We start from the raw sequence: 15,977 nt of genomic DNA, 5'->3' as shown, positions 1-15,977 counted from the left end.
CTGATCCTGCAAAGACTTATGCACACTCTTAATTTAAATGAAGTTGTCTCGCTCACTTCAGTGAGACTACTTACATATGTAAAATAAGGCCTATGTGTAAGTTTCTGCAGGACCTGGGCCTGTGATTGGATCTTGGCATTGCTAACAAATCTCACATTCATAAGGCATGAAAATTCATATAAAATAAACACCCACCAGACTGTTTATATTTTTTAAAAAGTTCCTAGTTCTAATCCTTGAGCTGAGTTCATGTGGACGTTAGAAGTCTCCTATGCAACTCTATTGCAATAACATGGGATAAGTGGCCAAATTATATTATATAGCAAGGACATATGCAATGCTGTATGTCTGGGTCCCTAACAACATAGGCACAAAGCTGCAGTTTTGCTTTAGACACAGCTGACATCAAGCCTGCATTGTTATGTCTCTTGTATGTACACAGTGAGATCTAGAAAGTGAATTATAATGGGGACAATCCACTACAAGGTTTGGTAGAAAAATAAAAGCTATGCACAAAAGAATGGAAAAACACTATGTAGAACACAGATATTGTATTTCTGTTTGCATGTTACTTCTGATTGTTTGCAGTTGATTCCCAGATGACAAGCTATCTTTAACTTTTTGAGTAAAAACTGCAAAATTAGTTTAAGGCTAACTTTGAATTTTGTTTTTAAGGTTAGACTTCAAAAACAAAGAACATATATGCTGGTACAATCAACGCCCCCTGGACAACCACAACTCTAGTCCTGGATCATTCCGTGAGAACAGCCAGAAACACACAGACAATGAGCCAGAGTCTACGCCCACAGGATATATGTAATTCTCATTGACTTCAGTTGGAGTTACTTGTATGCTGCAATGGAAGAATCATGCCCCATTAGTTTGATCCTACTTCTAGTGAAGTTAAAAGGGGGAACAGGAAAGAGTCAATGTCCTGTTATCAATGACTGCAAAAATTAAGAATGCATCTTATTAGACTACCTTATACAATCTTACAACTGTACATAGCTATTCTTTTAGACTTAGCTGGTTGAGGCATGGACTGGCATTACTATAGGGATGTACAGTGCCTAGCACAATAGGGTCCTGACCTGCTTGGCCTCTAGGCACTACGGCTATACAAAGGTTAAATAATAAATATTTATACCAAGCTGCATTTGTGTTTACATCAGAAATAGTCGTGCATCCTGGCTTCTTCAGGACCACATGAAGTCCCATTACGAATGCACACTTTTGACTACTTTGTTCCCAGTATATTTTTTTTTATTCATAATCATTGTACCCCCCTCTCCCACGGTTCTTATGCTTCAAAATAGTGGTTCACTCAGCTACTGTACCACCACATACCTGCCTCATACCTATGAAGCCAGCAGTATCCGTCAGTCAACCTGTGGAACTTTTTTTTTTTAAATCCTGGCCTTAATGATTTCTCAAAGCACCTATAGCCAGGGATCATCCATTTTTATATGTTAAATCAAAATAAACTAAGTAATGAAGGCAAGGAGTCCAAAACACGGTTTTATAGGAGAAATATTTTGCTAGCAGTAAATTAAAGTGATTGTTTAAATATTCTACTAAGAATTGTTAAAAGGAACGTAAACACTTTGCTACAGACCTAACATTTGAGAGAATAACATATTTCAATATTTTTTGGCCTGGTCCAAATCCTTCTGAAATCAGTGGGAATCACTCAACTGATTTCAGTGGGCTTTGGTTTAGGCTCTTTATGCTGAAAGTGGCATCTTTTGGAGGAGACAAAATGAAGATTATCTTATTTGGGCCCTGATCTTGCAAAGACTTACTTACACATGTATGTAATTTTACTTACTGTGATTAGTGACATGGGGTTACTCATAATGCATAAAGTTAAGCATGTGTGTACGATTTGGTGCCTTGGTCATGTAATTTTACTTACTGTGATTAGTGACATGGGGTTACTCATAATGCATAAAGTTAAGCATGTGTGTACGATTTGGTGCCTTGGTCATGATCTTTCATGACCAAGGCACCAAATCGTACACACATGCTTAACTTTATGCATTATGAGTAACCCCATGTCACTAATCACAGTAAGTAAAATTACATACATGTGTAAGTAAGTCTTTGCAAGATCAGGGCCCAAATAAGATATCATGGACCTTTTTGTAAGTGTGGGGGTGTTAAGCTCAGTGTCCTGCCATATTCTAAAAATCAGATTACATTTTGTCTACCTTCATTCACTGTGTGATTTTGATTGACAAGGGTATTCTTTACTACCATTTCCAAACTGCTGAATAGAATTACTGTGAACTAGTAAACAGATTATGCACTCCCCTCCAACAACAGCTGCGTTGAAGTAGTACTTCAAGTGGCCATACCACTCTCCAAGTAAATTTTGCCTATCATTTACAATGCCTCCCATGAGTAAGCTAGTATGACAAACTAAAAAGGCAAGAGAAAACAAGGATGAGGGATATCAATAAATTAAATCTAAAGAAAAATTGTTGGATAAAAAGACTTTGCTCCTTTCCTAGGAACAGAAATTACCATGATGGCTCAGATCAGTGGCTCATCTAGTCCAATATCCTGTCACTGACAGTATCCCATACCAAAGCTTTGGAGGAACTTTTAGTAGACTGAGATGGAATAATCTATCCATAGGGAAAGCTTCTTCCCAACTCCTAATAATTAAAGGCTGTTTTAGTCCCTCAAGAATGAGATTTTTTTATCCCTTCTAAATCTAATTGCTTTTTTTAAATTAATTTTTTATTGGAACTGGATGTTCTTGTTACTTATAACATCCAATTCTTTCTGAATTCTGCTAAATGGCAAAGTTTTCAAAAGTTTGTGTGTGTAACAGTTACAAAGCTTTAACTTTTTGAATCTCAACATCTGTCATTAAATAGTCTGCCCCCCCATAATTTCCCACAACTGTGAAAATTTAAATCAATAAAAATAATTGTCAATTATTTAAAAATAAAAATTGAATTCTGACAAACTTATCTATGTAGTTAGTATACAAAAGTGCTTTTGCTTCTTTTCAGAGAAAGGTGCTAGGTGGAGCTTAATCTTCAGATGTTTAGACAAAGTTCATTTCTTTAGGGGGGGGCTTAACAAGTGATCAGATGTATAATTATTAGGAGCAAGTTGTTTTGTGCTTTGTATGGTTGGTCCAGTATGCATTTGTATAGTTTTTATTTTTGTAGTTGTACATTTTTAGTTTCTCTGAAAGCAGGCAGGGCAAGGGATAAGTACTTTAAATTGAAACCAAAACAAAAATAAATTACTATAAAAGCAATAGGCTACAAATCTGTTTCAAGCAAGCTGTTATAACAATAGAGCTCACTGGAATGCATTAAAATATTTGTAATATCCTGTGTGCGAGCAAAAATGTTTATTTACCCCTCATACAGCTACTCGTAAATACTTAATGCATTATGATTGTGGATTATCAAGACACAAACATGAAACTTATATCCACTGAAATTAGTAAATCAGTAATGATCAACAATTCTAATAATTGGGCCACCCATGACTTTATCTGAAGTCAATGGAAAACACACCTATTCAGCACTTGTGAAAAATCAGACCCATTGATTTAGGAGCCTAACTTTGCTATTTTTGAAAAACAGGCCCTGTTTAAAAAAACACAAAACAAAAAATACTTTATTGGTACCATTTCTATCTACAAAGAGCCAAGGAAAATATGCTTTAAAAACAGGAGATTTTATTTGACAAGTACATCATTTATTTTAAATTAACAATTCAAAACCCAAAGCATGTCATTTATCAATGTTAACCAAATGTTCCAGATTAGCATTTCACAAAAATCAAAATTTCACAGTTCAAACTATTTCAGAATATGCCTCCCGTAAGAAACTATCTCCCAAAGTAAACATTTTTAGTAAAAGTGCAGGTGGAATTTTACTATATTTTGACAGTATATCTTAAAGGAACCTTTTTATTGTTTTTTAATTGCCTGGTTATATTAATAAAGACTTGGCAAAACCAGAAATCCACTGAATACAGACTGTTACACTGTCCTGTTTTGTTGCTTTTCTCATAAAAATGATCCAGCTGTTTTCTTTCTTTCAATTGGCATTTTGGAAAAAATCAATCTCAAGAAAACCAGCCTGCCAGTTTGACATGCAGATAAGCTAGATATGATGACTGATACTCTGAAAGTACCTTAGATAGGAAAAAAAAAATATGTTCTACATTTTTCTCGTTTTATAGCAGCATAGTAATAATTAATAGTAGCTAAAGTGCAGACCGGTAGCTACATGTATCCTGGTACAGTACTCAGCAATGAAGGAAAAATATTTGTGTGGCCCCTATGTAGCTGAGTATGCAGTTACTGTGCTTTCTTCTTTTGATAATTTGACACTGACCATGTGCAAAGCAGAAATAACAATGTTCCTCTCTAAAGCAGAGTGAGACAATAAATATGCCAGCAGGCGCAGCAGCCCGAGGCAGAATGATGCATTATTGGCAAGAAAAAGTATTAAACAGATCCTCAACTTGTATAAATAGTTGTAGTTCAGTTGAAGTCAATGGAGCTAAAACAAATTTACAGCAGTTGAGGATCTGGCCTTATGGCTCCATGGACATCTGCAGTCCAGAGCCTCATCCCATAATTATGGATTCTTTTTTATTACACTAGCACTCAGAGGCCCTTATCAGACTGGGCTTTCCTTCTCCTGGGTGCTATACAAACAATAGATTTTTAGTGTAACAAATCTTGGGAGGCTGTGGTAAACAGTTTTTTTTATTATTATTAAACAGTCTTCATTTACAGAACCAAGCCAACAGCCTAAACTTTGAGTACTCGGTGACACCATTTAACCTTTTGGATACATTTTATTGTTCATATAAGCCCCATTTTAGGCCTCGCCTTCCTTCTTAATTTTTGCTCATAACTATGTTAAAGACTTAGGCTTTTCCTTAACTGATTGTTCTGTATGGCTCTGGCAGTTTGCTCCTTGAGGTCCTTCCTTAGCACTGTCTAAATGAAGAAGTTGAACTGGTTTAACTTTTCTTTTACAAATTAATTTAAAGTGCAAAATCCTTCACAGACACTTATTTCAGTTTAGGGATGACATTTTGATTTAGCTTTCCTCTGTTACCAATCAATTTAAGTTAAACCAAAAAAGCCTCATTTAAACCAAAATAAGTCTATGCAGGGCACTGCACAAGTTTAAAATAGGTTTAAATTTAAACCTTAGGTTCGACTGATGCAGTGTTCTCATGTAGACATGTCCTTCTACACCTTCTGGTAGGTTTCCTTGCTTTATGGTGTTCTGTGACTCTCCAAGTCTGAAATGTTTTTATCCTAACTCGCAAACATATCCAAAGTATAACTATCAATTGTGATGATCATTTTTTAAAACATGACATTTGTGATCCATCACATAATGACAAATATTTGACCTAGTGTAAACACAGGCATGGGTGTTAATGTGCAATGCTTCCAATAAATGTATTAATCCTAATTTCTAAAAATATGAAAATTAAAATGTGATACTCCCAAAAGTTCATATTTTTGAAGTGTGAGAAGTTATTCTTTAAAAAAGAGGTGTTTCATAAGGAGAGAAACTAAGTACAGCAAAATTAAATAAATTTGTGGAGGAAGAGTAGTGTTATAATACGGCATAAACAGGGTAATCTTCTAAATCCAGTGTCAATAGTGTACAGTGTGAAGCTGTTTATCCAGTATTACATCCTATACTGGAATTCAAGTTCCTGGAAAAGTCATGCAAACCACTTATTTTTTTAGTAGTACACAATTTTTCAAAGTGAGTACGATGAAGTACATGTAGAAGCTAGAATTTGGAAAGGTTTTACAGCAATGGAATTAGTAGTCAGAAAGGCTCCAATCCTGTAACTGGCTCCAAGTGGGTAGACCCCTGCACCTTCCTGAGCCAACAAGACCAAAGTTTGATCAAAATTCACTAATAAAACCAAACAGAACAATTGCATAAGCTTTAAGAATATTAGACAAAACTGAGCAAAGAACATTGCAAATGTCCAAAAAAATCAGTTAACTCACAATACAGTGCAACGTAAATCATAATCTGCATTACAAATACTGTTTTAGTGCAGACACATGTATGTGATTAAAACAAAACTCTATCCACAAAGCCCTGCTGATGAATGGTCCCCTATACATATGCAAGCTTTGAAGTGTACATATATGTATTTTTCTGACAGGGATTTGGGTCTTATCTAAGAACAGTCTCTGCGAAATTTGTGAAAATAGTCACTAGCTTCCAAAATTACAAAGTCAATAAGTTTGCTCAAAAAGCAAAGTCAAAAATTTTAGAAAGGGCTGCTTTATGTACTAGATCCAATCACTTTTTCAAATGGGGAAATTCATTTTAATCCTTACTGAGAAATCTATAGATTAGACTGTGAAGAACCTAGAATTCTACCATATTCTCTCTTCCACCTTCTACTGTTTTATACACCACAATCTTTTATGACTGAAATTCCTGCTAAATATGTAAGCCAGCAAACCAAAATGAAAATCAAAACCATGGAGTTTTTCCTTTTTCATTGCAAAAGCAAAAGACTGATAAGCATGGTTGTCTCTGACCTATACTAAAAAGTCTCTCAGTAATTTCCAGAAGTAGAGCATAAATTTAAGATAATTGCACTTATGCTTCATTTCTTTTCCAAAAATTTCAATCAATAACAAGATTCAATTTAATACTTTTCTTCTACTGAACTCCACTCATAAATATACTCTTACTCAAACAGTGGATGTGTGAGTAAACATGTTTACATGTGTAAGATTTTAGGGCCAAACTTTCAACAAAAACATTAGCAGGCTAAGGACTTAGAATTTCTTCGATTCTACATTGGCACGGTCATGTACGTCATTAATACTAACCATCTTATTGGTTTCTAAGTTAGCATTCATTTTGTGGTCCATATTCTGTAAGAGCGATGGAAGATCAAGAACAGAAGAAATTATATAATGAGGTACTGGGGAAGTGTTTACTGGCATTGTCATTGTTTTATTTATCCAGACAGTTGCTTTCAAACCTGCATTCAGGCCTCCTTGAATATCTGTGTCTAGTGAGTCACCAACCATCACACAGTCCCAAGGCTGTACTCCTAGTAGATCACAACAATAAAGAAATATAGATGGTGCTGGTTTCTCTTCTTTCTGTTCTCCTCCCACAACAATGGCATCAAAGTATGGTTGACAGGCACACGCTTCAATCTTCTCCCTCTGAGTCTGTTTGTCTCCATTAGTTAATAAAAGCAAGCGGACCATTTTTCGAAGTTCAGTAAGCATGCTTCTTGTATCCTCTGTTAGGGTTAGATGCTGGAGGCGTGTAGTTTTCCACAGGAAATAACATTCTGCTGCCAGATTTCGATTAGCCTCACCACCCTTTGTTTCTTGTATTGCTTCTTCCCAATGTGAGATCCTTAAATCAGTAATGCACACCTTAGCTGGATCATGACACTCTTTGAGGAGTTTTTCTTGGACTTTATCACAAATCATGTGAGCTTCTCCTTCATCACACTGATGTTTTGATTGCAAGACATTTATTACCTTTAACAAATGGAAAGGGAAAGGAAGGTTACAATAAAGCATTACACACTAAGGGCCAGATTCTACCACCCTGGCTTACATGAAGTATTACTTTCTTCCACAGCAGTCCCACTGAAATAAACTGGGTTACTCCTTGAATAATGTATTATTCAACATTAGTAAGGATGGCAGAATCTGGCCCATAATTTGAAGTGATGTATCACAGAATTAAAAAAAAAAACAACCCATAAGCATAGCTCCACTGCATCAGGAGGAGCCCTCAGAAGGTACTGTGCTTTGGCTTTCCTCCAACACCAGAGGATAGGTGGGAGGGAGCAAGAGAGAGTAAATTACTTCACCCCTGAGTGTAGCATACACATAATATGACCACATTAGGGAAACCTGGGGTGGGGGTGGGGGTGGGAGGGTTAATCCTTCATACTCCCAGGGGGTCTAGCACAATCTAATGCTGAATGTGTGATAGTGTGATTTTCAGACCCATGGTCTAAGCTGTTATAAATCTCTGAAGAAACTGGTTACTACTCTATCAATAAGTGATGGCAACTTCAGAGCCTTGTAATTTCTGCGACAAAATCACAAATAGTAACACACAACGCCCCATTATGCAACCTTTATTTAGGATGACTAAAGTAAGGCCTCAGATATTATAGGGATGGGCACTACTGAAAACCCTAAGCAAGGAATGGTGTGTAAGCTGCCCCTCGCCAGAAATAGCCCCAAGCAGCATAATGCTTCATACACGAACCTCCCTCTTCCACACACCTCCCTCTTCCACGTTGCTCTGGCAGATCTACAGTCACCTCCCAAGTCAGCTCAGTAGTACTGAGCCGCCACTCGGCCTACTCCCCACCCCTTCGTTCCTGGGCCACCTAGTGGGCACACAGCCCCCATCCGTGTGCTCTGACCCAGGTAGCCCACTCGGCTTGCAAGCGAACTTGTTATTTCCCCTTAATCCTCTGCACAGCCACATAGCCATAACCCGCCCAGAGCGGGTAATGTCAGGTATCCCTCGGCCACGTACCGCTGATTGTGTCCCCCCCCCCCGTGAGGCAAACGCCAGTGCCTTACAGCGAGCCCAGGACGAAGGGATTAATAATTTTATGGGGCGGGGGGGGACTGGTTATGGGGCAGCACATGACGCTGTCCCCAGGGTAGAATTTTGGGGGCTGCCGTGCCCGGGGGATGGCGGCGGGGGGGTGAGGGGAGAGGAGAGGGGCTGCCGTGCCCGGGGGATGGCGGCGGGGAGGAGGGGAGAGGAGAGGGGAGAGGAGAGGGGCTGCCGTGCCCGGGGGATGGCGGCGGGGAGGAGGGGAGAGGAGAGGGGAGAGGAGAGGGGCTGCCGTGCCCGGGGGATGGCGGCGGGGGGGTGAGGGGAGGGGAGAGGGGCTGCCGTGCCCGGGGGATGGCAGCGGGGGGGCGAGGGGAGGGGCGAGGAGAGGGGCTGCCGTGCCCGGGGGATGGCGGCGGGGGGGTGAGGGGAGGGGAGAGGGGCTGCCGTGCCCGGGGGATGGCGGCGGGGGGGTGAGGGGAGGGGAGAGGGGCTGCCATACCCGGGGGATGGCGGCGGGGGGGGGGTGAGGGGAGGGGAGAGGGGCTGCTGTGCCCGGGGGATGGCGGCGGGGGGGGGGTGAGGGGAGGGGAGAGGGGCTGCCGTGCCCGGGGGATGGCGGCGGGGGGGGGGTGAGGGGAGGGGAGAGGGGCTGCCGTGCCCGGGGGATGGCGGGGGGGGGCCGAGGGGAGGGGAGGGGAGAGGAGAGGGGCTGCCGTGCCCGGGGGATGGCGGCGGGGGGGGGAGGGGAGAGGAGAGGGGCTGCCGTGCCCGGGGGATGGCGGCGGGGGGGGGAGGGGAGAGGAGAGGGGAGAGGAGAGGGGCTGCCGTGCCCGGGGGATGGCGGCGGGGAGGAGGGGAGAGGAGAGGGGAGAGGAGAGGGGCTGCCGTGCCCGGGGGATGGCGGCGGGGAGGAGGGGAGAGGAGAGGGGCTGCCGTGCCCGGGGGATGGCGGCAGGCGGGGGGGAGGGGAGGGGAGAGGAGAGGAGAGGGGCTGCCGTGCCCGGGGGATGGCGGCGGGGGGGGAGGGGAGGGGAGAGGAGAGGGGCTGCCGTGCCCGGGGGATGGCAGCGGGGAGGAGGGGAGAGGAGAGGGGCTGCCGTGCCCGGGGGATGGCGGCGGGGAGGAGGGGAGAGGAGAGGGGAGAGGAGAGGGGCTGCCGTGCCCGGGGGATGGCGGCAGGCGGGGGGGAGGGGAGGGGAGAGGAGAGGGGCTGCCGTGCCCGGGGGATGGCGGCGGGGAGGAGGGGGGAGGGGAGGGGAGAGGGGCTGCTGTGCCCGGGGGATGGCGGCGGGCGGGGGGGAGGGGAGAGGAGAGGGGCTGCCGTGCCCGGGGGATGGCGGCAGGGGGGGGTGAGGGGAGAGGAGAGGGGCTGCCGTGCCCGGGGGATGGCGGCGGGGAGGAGGGGAGAGGAGAGGGGAGAGGAGAGGGGCTGCCGTGCCCGGGGGATGGCGGCGGGGGGGGGTGAGGGGAGAGGAGAGGGGCTGCCGTGCCCGGGGGATGGCGGCGGGGAGGAGGGGGGAGGGGAGGGGAGAGGAGAGGGGCTGCCGTGCCCGGGGGATGGCGGCGGGGAGGAGGGGGGAGGGGAGAGGGGCTGCCGTGCCCGGGGGATGGCGGCAGGCGGGGAGGAGGGGAGAGGAGAGGGGAGAGGAGAGGGGCTGCCGTGCCCGGGGGATGGCGGCGGGGGGGGTGAGGGAAGAGGAGAGGAGAGGGGCTGCCGTGCCCGGGGGATGGCGGCGGGGGGGGAGGGGAGGGGAGAGGAGAGGGGCTGCCGTGCCCGGGGGATGGCGGCGGGGGGGGTGAGGGAAGAGGAGAGGAGAGGGGCTGCCGTGCCCGGGGGATGGCGGCGGGGAGGAGGGGGGAGGGGAGAGGGGCTGCCGTGCCCGGGGGATGGCGGCAGGCGGGGGGGAGGGGAGGGGAGAGGAGAGGGGCTGCCGTGCCCGGGGGATGGCGGCAGGCGGGGGGGAGGGGAGGGGAGGGGAGAGGGGCTGCCGTGCCCGGGGGATGGCGGCAGGCGGGGGGGAGGGGAGGAGAGGGGAGAGGAGAGGGGCTGCTGTGCCCGGGGGATGGCGGCAGGCGGGGGGGGAGGGGAGGGGAGAGGAGAGGGGCTGCCGTGCCCGGGGGATGGCGGCAGGCGGGGGGAGGGGAGGGGAGAGGAGAGGGGCTGCCGTGCCCGGGGGATGGCGGCGGGGAGGAGGGGAGAGGAGAGGGGAGAGGAGAGGGGAGAGGAGAGGGGCTGCCGTGCCCGGGGGATGGCGGCAGGCGGGGGGGAGGGGAGGGGAGGGGAGAGGGGCTGCCGTGCCCGGGGGATGGCGGCGGGGAGGAGGGGAGAGGAGAGGGGAGAGGAGAGGGGCTGCCGTGCCCGGGGGATGGCGGCAGGGGGGGGTGAGGGGAGAGGAGAGGGGCTGCCGTGCCCGGGGGATGGCGGCGGGGAGGAGGGGAGAGGAGAGGAGAGGGGCTGCCGTGCCCGGGGGATGGCGGCGGGGGGGGTGAGGGAAGAGGAGAGGAGAGGGGCTGCCGTGCCCGGGGGATGGCGGCGGGGAGGAGGGGGGAGGGGAGAGGGGCTCCCGTGCCCGGGGGATGGCGGCAGGCGGGGGGGAGGGGAGGGGAGAGGAGAGGGGCTGCCGTGCCCGGGGGATGGCGGCAGGCGGGGGGGAGGGGAGGGGAGGGGAGAGGAGAGGGGCTGCCGTGCCCGGGGGATGGCGGCAGGCGGGGGGGAGGGGAGGAGAGGGGAGAGGAGAGGGGCTGCTGTGCCCGGGGGATGGCGGCAGGCGGGGGGGAGGGGAGGGGAGAGGAGAGGGGCTGCCGTGCCCGGGGGATGGCGGCAGGCGGGGGGAGGGGAGGGGAGAGGAGAGGGGCTGCCGTGCCCGGGGGATGGCGGCGGGGAGGAGGGGAGAGGAGAGGGGAGAGGAGAGGGGCTGCCGTGCCCGGGGGATGGCGGCAGGCGGGGGGGAGGGGAGGGGAGGGGAGAGGGGCTGCCGTGCCCGGGGGATGGCGGCGGGGAGGAGGGGAGAGGAGAGGGGAGAGGAGAGGGGCTGCCGTGCCCGGGGGATGGCGGCAGGGGGGGGTGAGGGGAGAGGAGAGGGGCTGCCGTGCCCGGGGGATGGCGGCAGGCGGGGGGAGGGGAGGGGAGAGGAGAGGGGCTGCCGTGCCCGGGGGATGGCGGCGGGGAGGAGGGGAGAGGAGAGGGGAGAGGAGAGGGGAGAGGAGAGGGGCTGCCGTGCCCGGGGGATGGCGGCAGGCGGGGGGGAGGGGAGGGGAGGGGAGAGGGGCTGCCGTGCCCGGGGGATGGCGGCGGGGAGGAGGGGAGAGGAGAGGGGAGAGGAGAGGGGCTGCCGTGCCCGGGGGATGGCGGCAGGGGGGGGTGAGGGGAGAGGAGAGGGGCTGCCGTGCCCGGGGGATGGCGGCGGGGAGGAGGGGAGAGGAGAGGAGAGGGGCTGCCGTGCCCGGGGGATGGCGGCGGGGGGGGTGAGGGAAGAGGAGAGGAGAGGGGCTGCTGTGCCCGGGGGATGGCGGCGGGGAGGAGGGGGGAGGGGAGAGGGGCTGCCGTGCCCGGGGGATGGCGGCAGGCGGGGGGGAGGGGAGGGGAGAGGAGAGGGGCTGCCGTGCCCGGGGGATGGCGGCAGGCGGGGGGGAGGGGAGGGGAGGGGAGAGGGGCTGCCGTGCCCGGGGGATGGCGGCAGGCGGGGGGGAGGGGAGGAGAGGGGAGAGGAGAGGGGCTGCTGTGCCCGGGGGATGGCGGCAGGCGGGGGGGAGGGGAGGGGAGAGGAGAGGGGCTGCCGTGCCCGGGGGATGGCGGCAGGCGGGGGGAGGGGAGGGGAGAGGAGAGGGGCTGCCGTGCCCGGGGGATGGCGGCGGGGGGGGGGTGAGGGGAGGGGAGAGGGGCTGCCGTGCCCGGGGGATGGCGGCGGGGGGGGGGGTGAGGGGAGGGGAGAGGGGCTGCCGTGCCCGGGGGATGGCGGGGGGGGGCCGAGGGGAGGGGAGGGGAGAGGAGAGGGGCTGCCGTGCCCGGGGGATGGCGGCGGGGGGGGGAGGGGAGAGGAGAGGGGAGAGGAGAGGGGCTGCCGTGCCCGGGGGATGGCGGCGGGGAGGAGGGGAGAGGAGAGGGGAGAGGAGAGGGGCTGCCGTGCCCGGGGGATGGCGGCGGGGAGGAGGGGAGAGGAGAGGGGCTGCCGTGCCCGGGGGATGGCGGCAGGCGGGGGGGAGGGGAGGGGAGAGGAGAGGGGCTGCCGTGCCCGGGGGATGGCGGCGGGGGGGGAGGGGAGGGGAGAGGAGAGGGGCTGCCGTGCCCGGGGGATGGCAGCGGGGAGGAGGGGAGAGGAGAGGGGCTGCCGTGCCCGGGGGATGGCGGCGGGGAGGAGGGGAGAGGAGAGGGGAGAGGAGAGGGGCTGCCGTGCCCGGGGGATGGCGGCAGGCGGGGGGGAGGGGAGGGGAGAGGAGAGGGGCTGCCGTGCCCGGGGGATGGCGGCGGGGAGGAGGGGGGGAGGGGAGGGGAGAGGGGCTGCTGTGCCCGGGGGATGGCGGCGGGCGGGGGGGAGGGGAGAGGAGAGGGGAGAGGAGAGGGGCTGCCGTGCCCGGGGGATGGCGGCAGGGGGGGGTGAGGGGAGAGGAGAGGGGCTGCCGTGCCCGGGGGATGGCGGCGGGGAGGAGGGGAGAGGAGAGGGGAGAGGAGAGGGGCTGCCGTGCCCGGGGGATGGCGGCGGGGGGGGAGGGGAGGGGAGAGGAGAGGGGCTGCCGTGCCCGGGGGATGGCGGCGGGGAGGAGGGGGGAGGGGAGAGGGGCTGCCGTGCCCGGGGGATGGCGGCAGGCGGGGAGGAGGGGAGAGGAGAGGGGAGAGGAGAGGGGCTGCCGTGCCCGGGGGATGGCGGCGGGGGGGGTGAGGGAAGAGGAGAGGAGAGGGGCTGCCGTGCCCGGGGGATGGCGGCGGGGGGGGAGGGGAGGGGAGAGGAGAGGGGCTGCCGTGCCCGGGGGGATGGCGGCGGGGGGGGTGAGGGAAGAGGAGAGGAGAGGGGCTGCCGTGCCCGGGGGATGGCGGCGGGGAGGAGGGGGGAGGGGAGAGGGGCTGCCGTGCCCGGGGGATGGCGGCAGGCGGGGGGGAGGGGAGGGGAGAGGAGAGGGGCTGCCGTGCCCGGGGGATGGCGGCAGGCGGGGGGGAGGGGAGGGGAGGGGAGAGGGGCTGCCGTGCCCGGGGGATGGCGGCAGGCAGGGGGGAGGGGAGGAGAGGGGAGAGGAGAGGGGCTGCTGTGCCCGGGGGATGGCGGCAGGCGGGGGGGAGGGGAGGGGAGAGGAGAGGGGCTGCCGTGCCCGGGGGATGGCGGCAGGCGGGGGGAGGGGAGGGGAGAGGAGAGGGGCTGCCGTGCCCGGGGGATGGCGGCGGGGAGGAGGGGAGAGGAGAGGGGAGAGGAGAGGGGAGAGGAGAGGGGCTGCCGTGCCCGGGGGATGGCGGCAGGCGGGGGGGAGGGGAGGGGAGGGGAGAGGGGCTGCCGTGCCCGGGGGATGGCGGCGGGGAGGAGGGGAGAGGAGAGGGGAGAGGAGAGGGGCTGCCGTGCCCGGGGGATGGCGGCAGGGGGGGGTGAGGGGAGAGGAGAGGGGCTGCCGTGCCCGGGGGATGGCGGCGGGGAGGAGGGGAGAGGAGAGGAGAGGGGCTGCCGTGCCCGGGGGATGGCGGCGGGGGGGGTGAGGGAAGAGGAGAGGAGAGGGGCTGCCGTGCCCGGGGGATGGCGGCGGGGAGGAGGGGGGAGGGGAGAGGGGCTGCCGTGCCCGGGGGATGGCGGCAGGCGGGGGGGAGGGGAGGGGAGAGGAGAGGGGCTGCCGTGCCCGGGGGATGGCGGCAGGCGGGGGGGAGGGGAGGGGAGGGGAGAGGAGAGGGGCTGCCGTGCCCGGGGGATGGCGGCAGGCGGGGGGGAGGGGAGGAGAGGGGAGAGGAGAGGGGCTGCTGTGCCCGGGGGATGGCGGCAGGCGGGGGGGAGGGGAGGGGAGAGGAGAGGGGCTGCCGTGCCCGGGGGATGGCGGCAGGCGGGGGGAGGGGAGGGGAGAGGAGAGGGGCTGCCGTGCCCGGGGGATGGCGGCGGGGAGGAGGGGAGAGGAGAGGGGAGAGGAGAGGGGCTGCCGTGCCCGGGGGATGGCGGCAGGCGGGGGGGAGGGGAGGGGAGGGGAGAGGGGCTGCCGTGCCCGGGGGATGGCAGCGGGGAGGAGGGGAGAGGAGAGGGGAGAGGAGAGGGGCTGCCGTGCCCGGGGGATGGCGGCAGGGGGGGGTGAGGGGAGAGGAGAGGGGCTGCCGTGCCCGGGGGATGGCGGCAGGCGGGGGGAGGGGAGGGGAGAGGAGAGGGGCTGCCGTGCCCGGGGGATGGCGGCGGGGAGGAGGGGAGAGGAGAGGGGAGAGGAGAGGGGAGAGGAGAGGGGCTGCCGTGCCCGGGGGATGGCGGCAGGCGGGGGGGAGGGGAGGGGAGGGGAGAGGGGCTGCCGTGCCCGGGGGATGGCGGCGGGGAGGAGGGGAGAGGAGAGGGGAGAGGAGAGGGGCTGCCGTGCCCGGGGGATGGCGGCAGGGGGGGGTGAGGGGAGAGGAGAGGGGCTGCCGTGCCCGGGGGATGGCGGCGGGGAGGAGGGGAGAGGAGAGGAGAGGGGCTGCCGTGCCCGGGGGATGGCGGCGGGGGGGGTGAGGGAAGAGGAGAGGAGAGGGGCTGCCGTGCCCGGGGGATGGCGGCGGGGAGGAGGGGGGAGGGGAGAGGGGCTGCCGTGCCCGGGGGATGGCGGCAGGCGGGGGGGAGGGGAGGGGAGGGGAGAGGAGAGGGGCTGCCGTGCCCGGGGGATGGCGGCAGGCGGGGGGAGGGGAGGGGAGAGGAGAGGGGCTGCCGTGCCCGGGGGATGGCGGCAGGCGGGGGGAGGAGAGGGGAGAGGAGAGGGGCTGCCGTGCCCGGGGGATGGCGGCGGGGAGGAGGGGAGAGGAGAGGGGCTTCCGTGTTTGGAGGATGGCGGCGGGGAGAGGGGCTGCAGTGCCCAAGGGAGGAGGGGGGAAGAAGGGCTGCCGTGCCTGGGGGATTGGGGGCGGAGGGAAGAGGGGCTGCCGTGTCCAGGTGTGGGGGACAGGCGGCGGGGGCGGAGCAGCCCCTCCCGGAGTTGGTGGTGTCACCCTTGCGCGCCGAGCCAGCCCGGGCCGGTACCTCCTGTATGGCCCGCCGGCCCGCGGCGGCCGTGTCGACGAGCGTGTTGTCCAAGTCGAAGAACACGGCCTTGACCCCCTGCAGCCCCATCGCAGCCTCGCGCCCGCGCCGCCGCCGCCGCTGCTGCGCTCGGCCGGCCGCGCGCTCCTCTACATCTCGCGAGAGCTGCGGGTCTCTCAGGGGATTCCCAGCAGGGCGGCCGAGAGAACGGGGGCGAGAGAGACCA

At 56.2% G+C, this 15,977-nt stretch overlaps 1 protein-coding gene across 1 annotated transcript; it reads right to left on the bottom strand.

Moving 5' to 3' along the window:
- Window positions 1-3,686: 3,686 nt before the first annotated feature.
- Window positions 3,687-15,937, bottom strand: NANP (N-acetylneuraminic acid phosphatase). Its single transcript, XM_073338397.1, has 2 exons — window positions 15,752-15,937; window positions 3,687-7,543 (listed from the first exon to the last, which is right to left on the bottom strand). The coding sequence occupies exons 1-2, from the start codon at window positions 15,839-15,841 to the stop codon at window positions 6,818-6,820; spliced, it is 816 nt and encodes a 271-aa protein (XP_073194498.1). The 5' UTR covers window positions 15,842-15,937; the 3' UTR covers window positions 3,687-6,817.
- Between the last annotated feature and the right edge of the window lie 40 nt (window positions 15,938-15,977).

The sequence above is a fragment of the Lepidochelys kempii genome, chromosome 3 (genome assembly GCF_965140285.1).
Source record: "Lepidochelys kempii isolate rLepKem1 chromosome 3, rLepKem1.hap1, whole genome shotgun sequence".
In the NCBI taxonomy this organism is placed as follows: domain Eukaryota; kingdom Metazoa; phylum Chordata; order Testudines; family Cheloniidae; genus Lepidochelys; species Lepidochelys kempii.
This window is presented reverse-complemented; position numbering and strand designations above follow the sequence as displayed.

Excerpts from the sequence above, each read along its gene's own strand:
- NANP (XM_073338397.1), bottom strand. The coding sequence starts at position 15,841 with ATGGGGCTGCAGGGGGTCAAGGCCGTGTTCTTCGACTTGGACAACACG. Across the intron at positions 7,544-15,751 it reads GCCGGCGGGCCATACAGGAG|GTAATAAATGTCTTGCAATC; the intron begins GTACCGGCCCGG and ends CATTTGTTAAAG.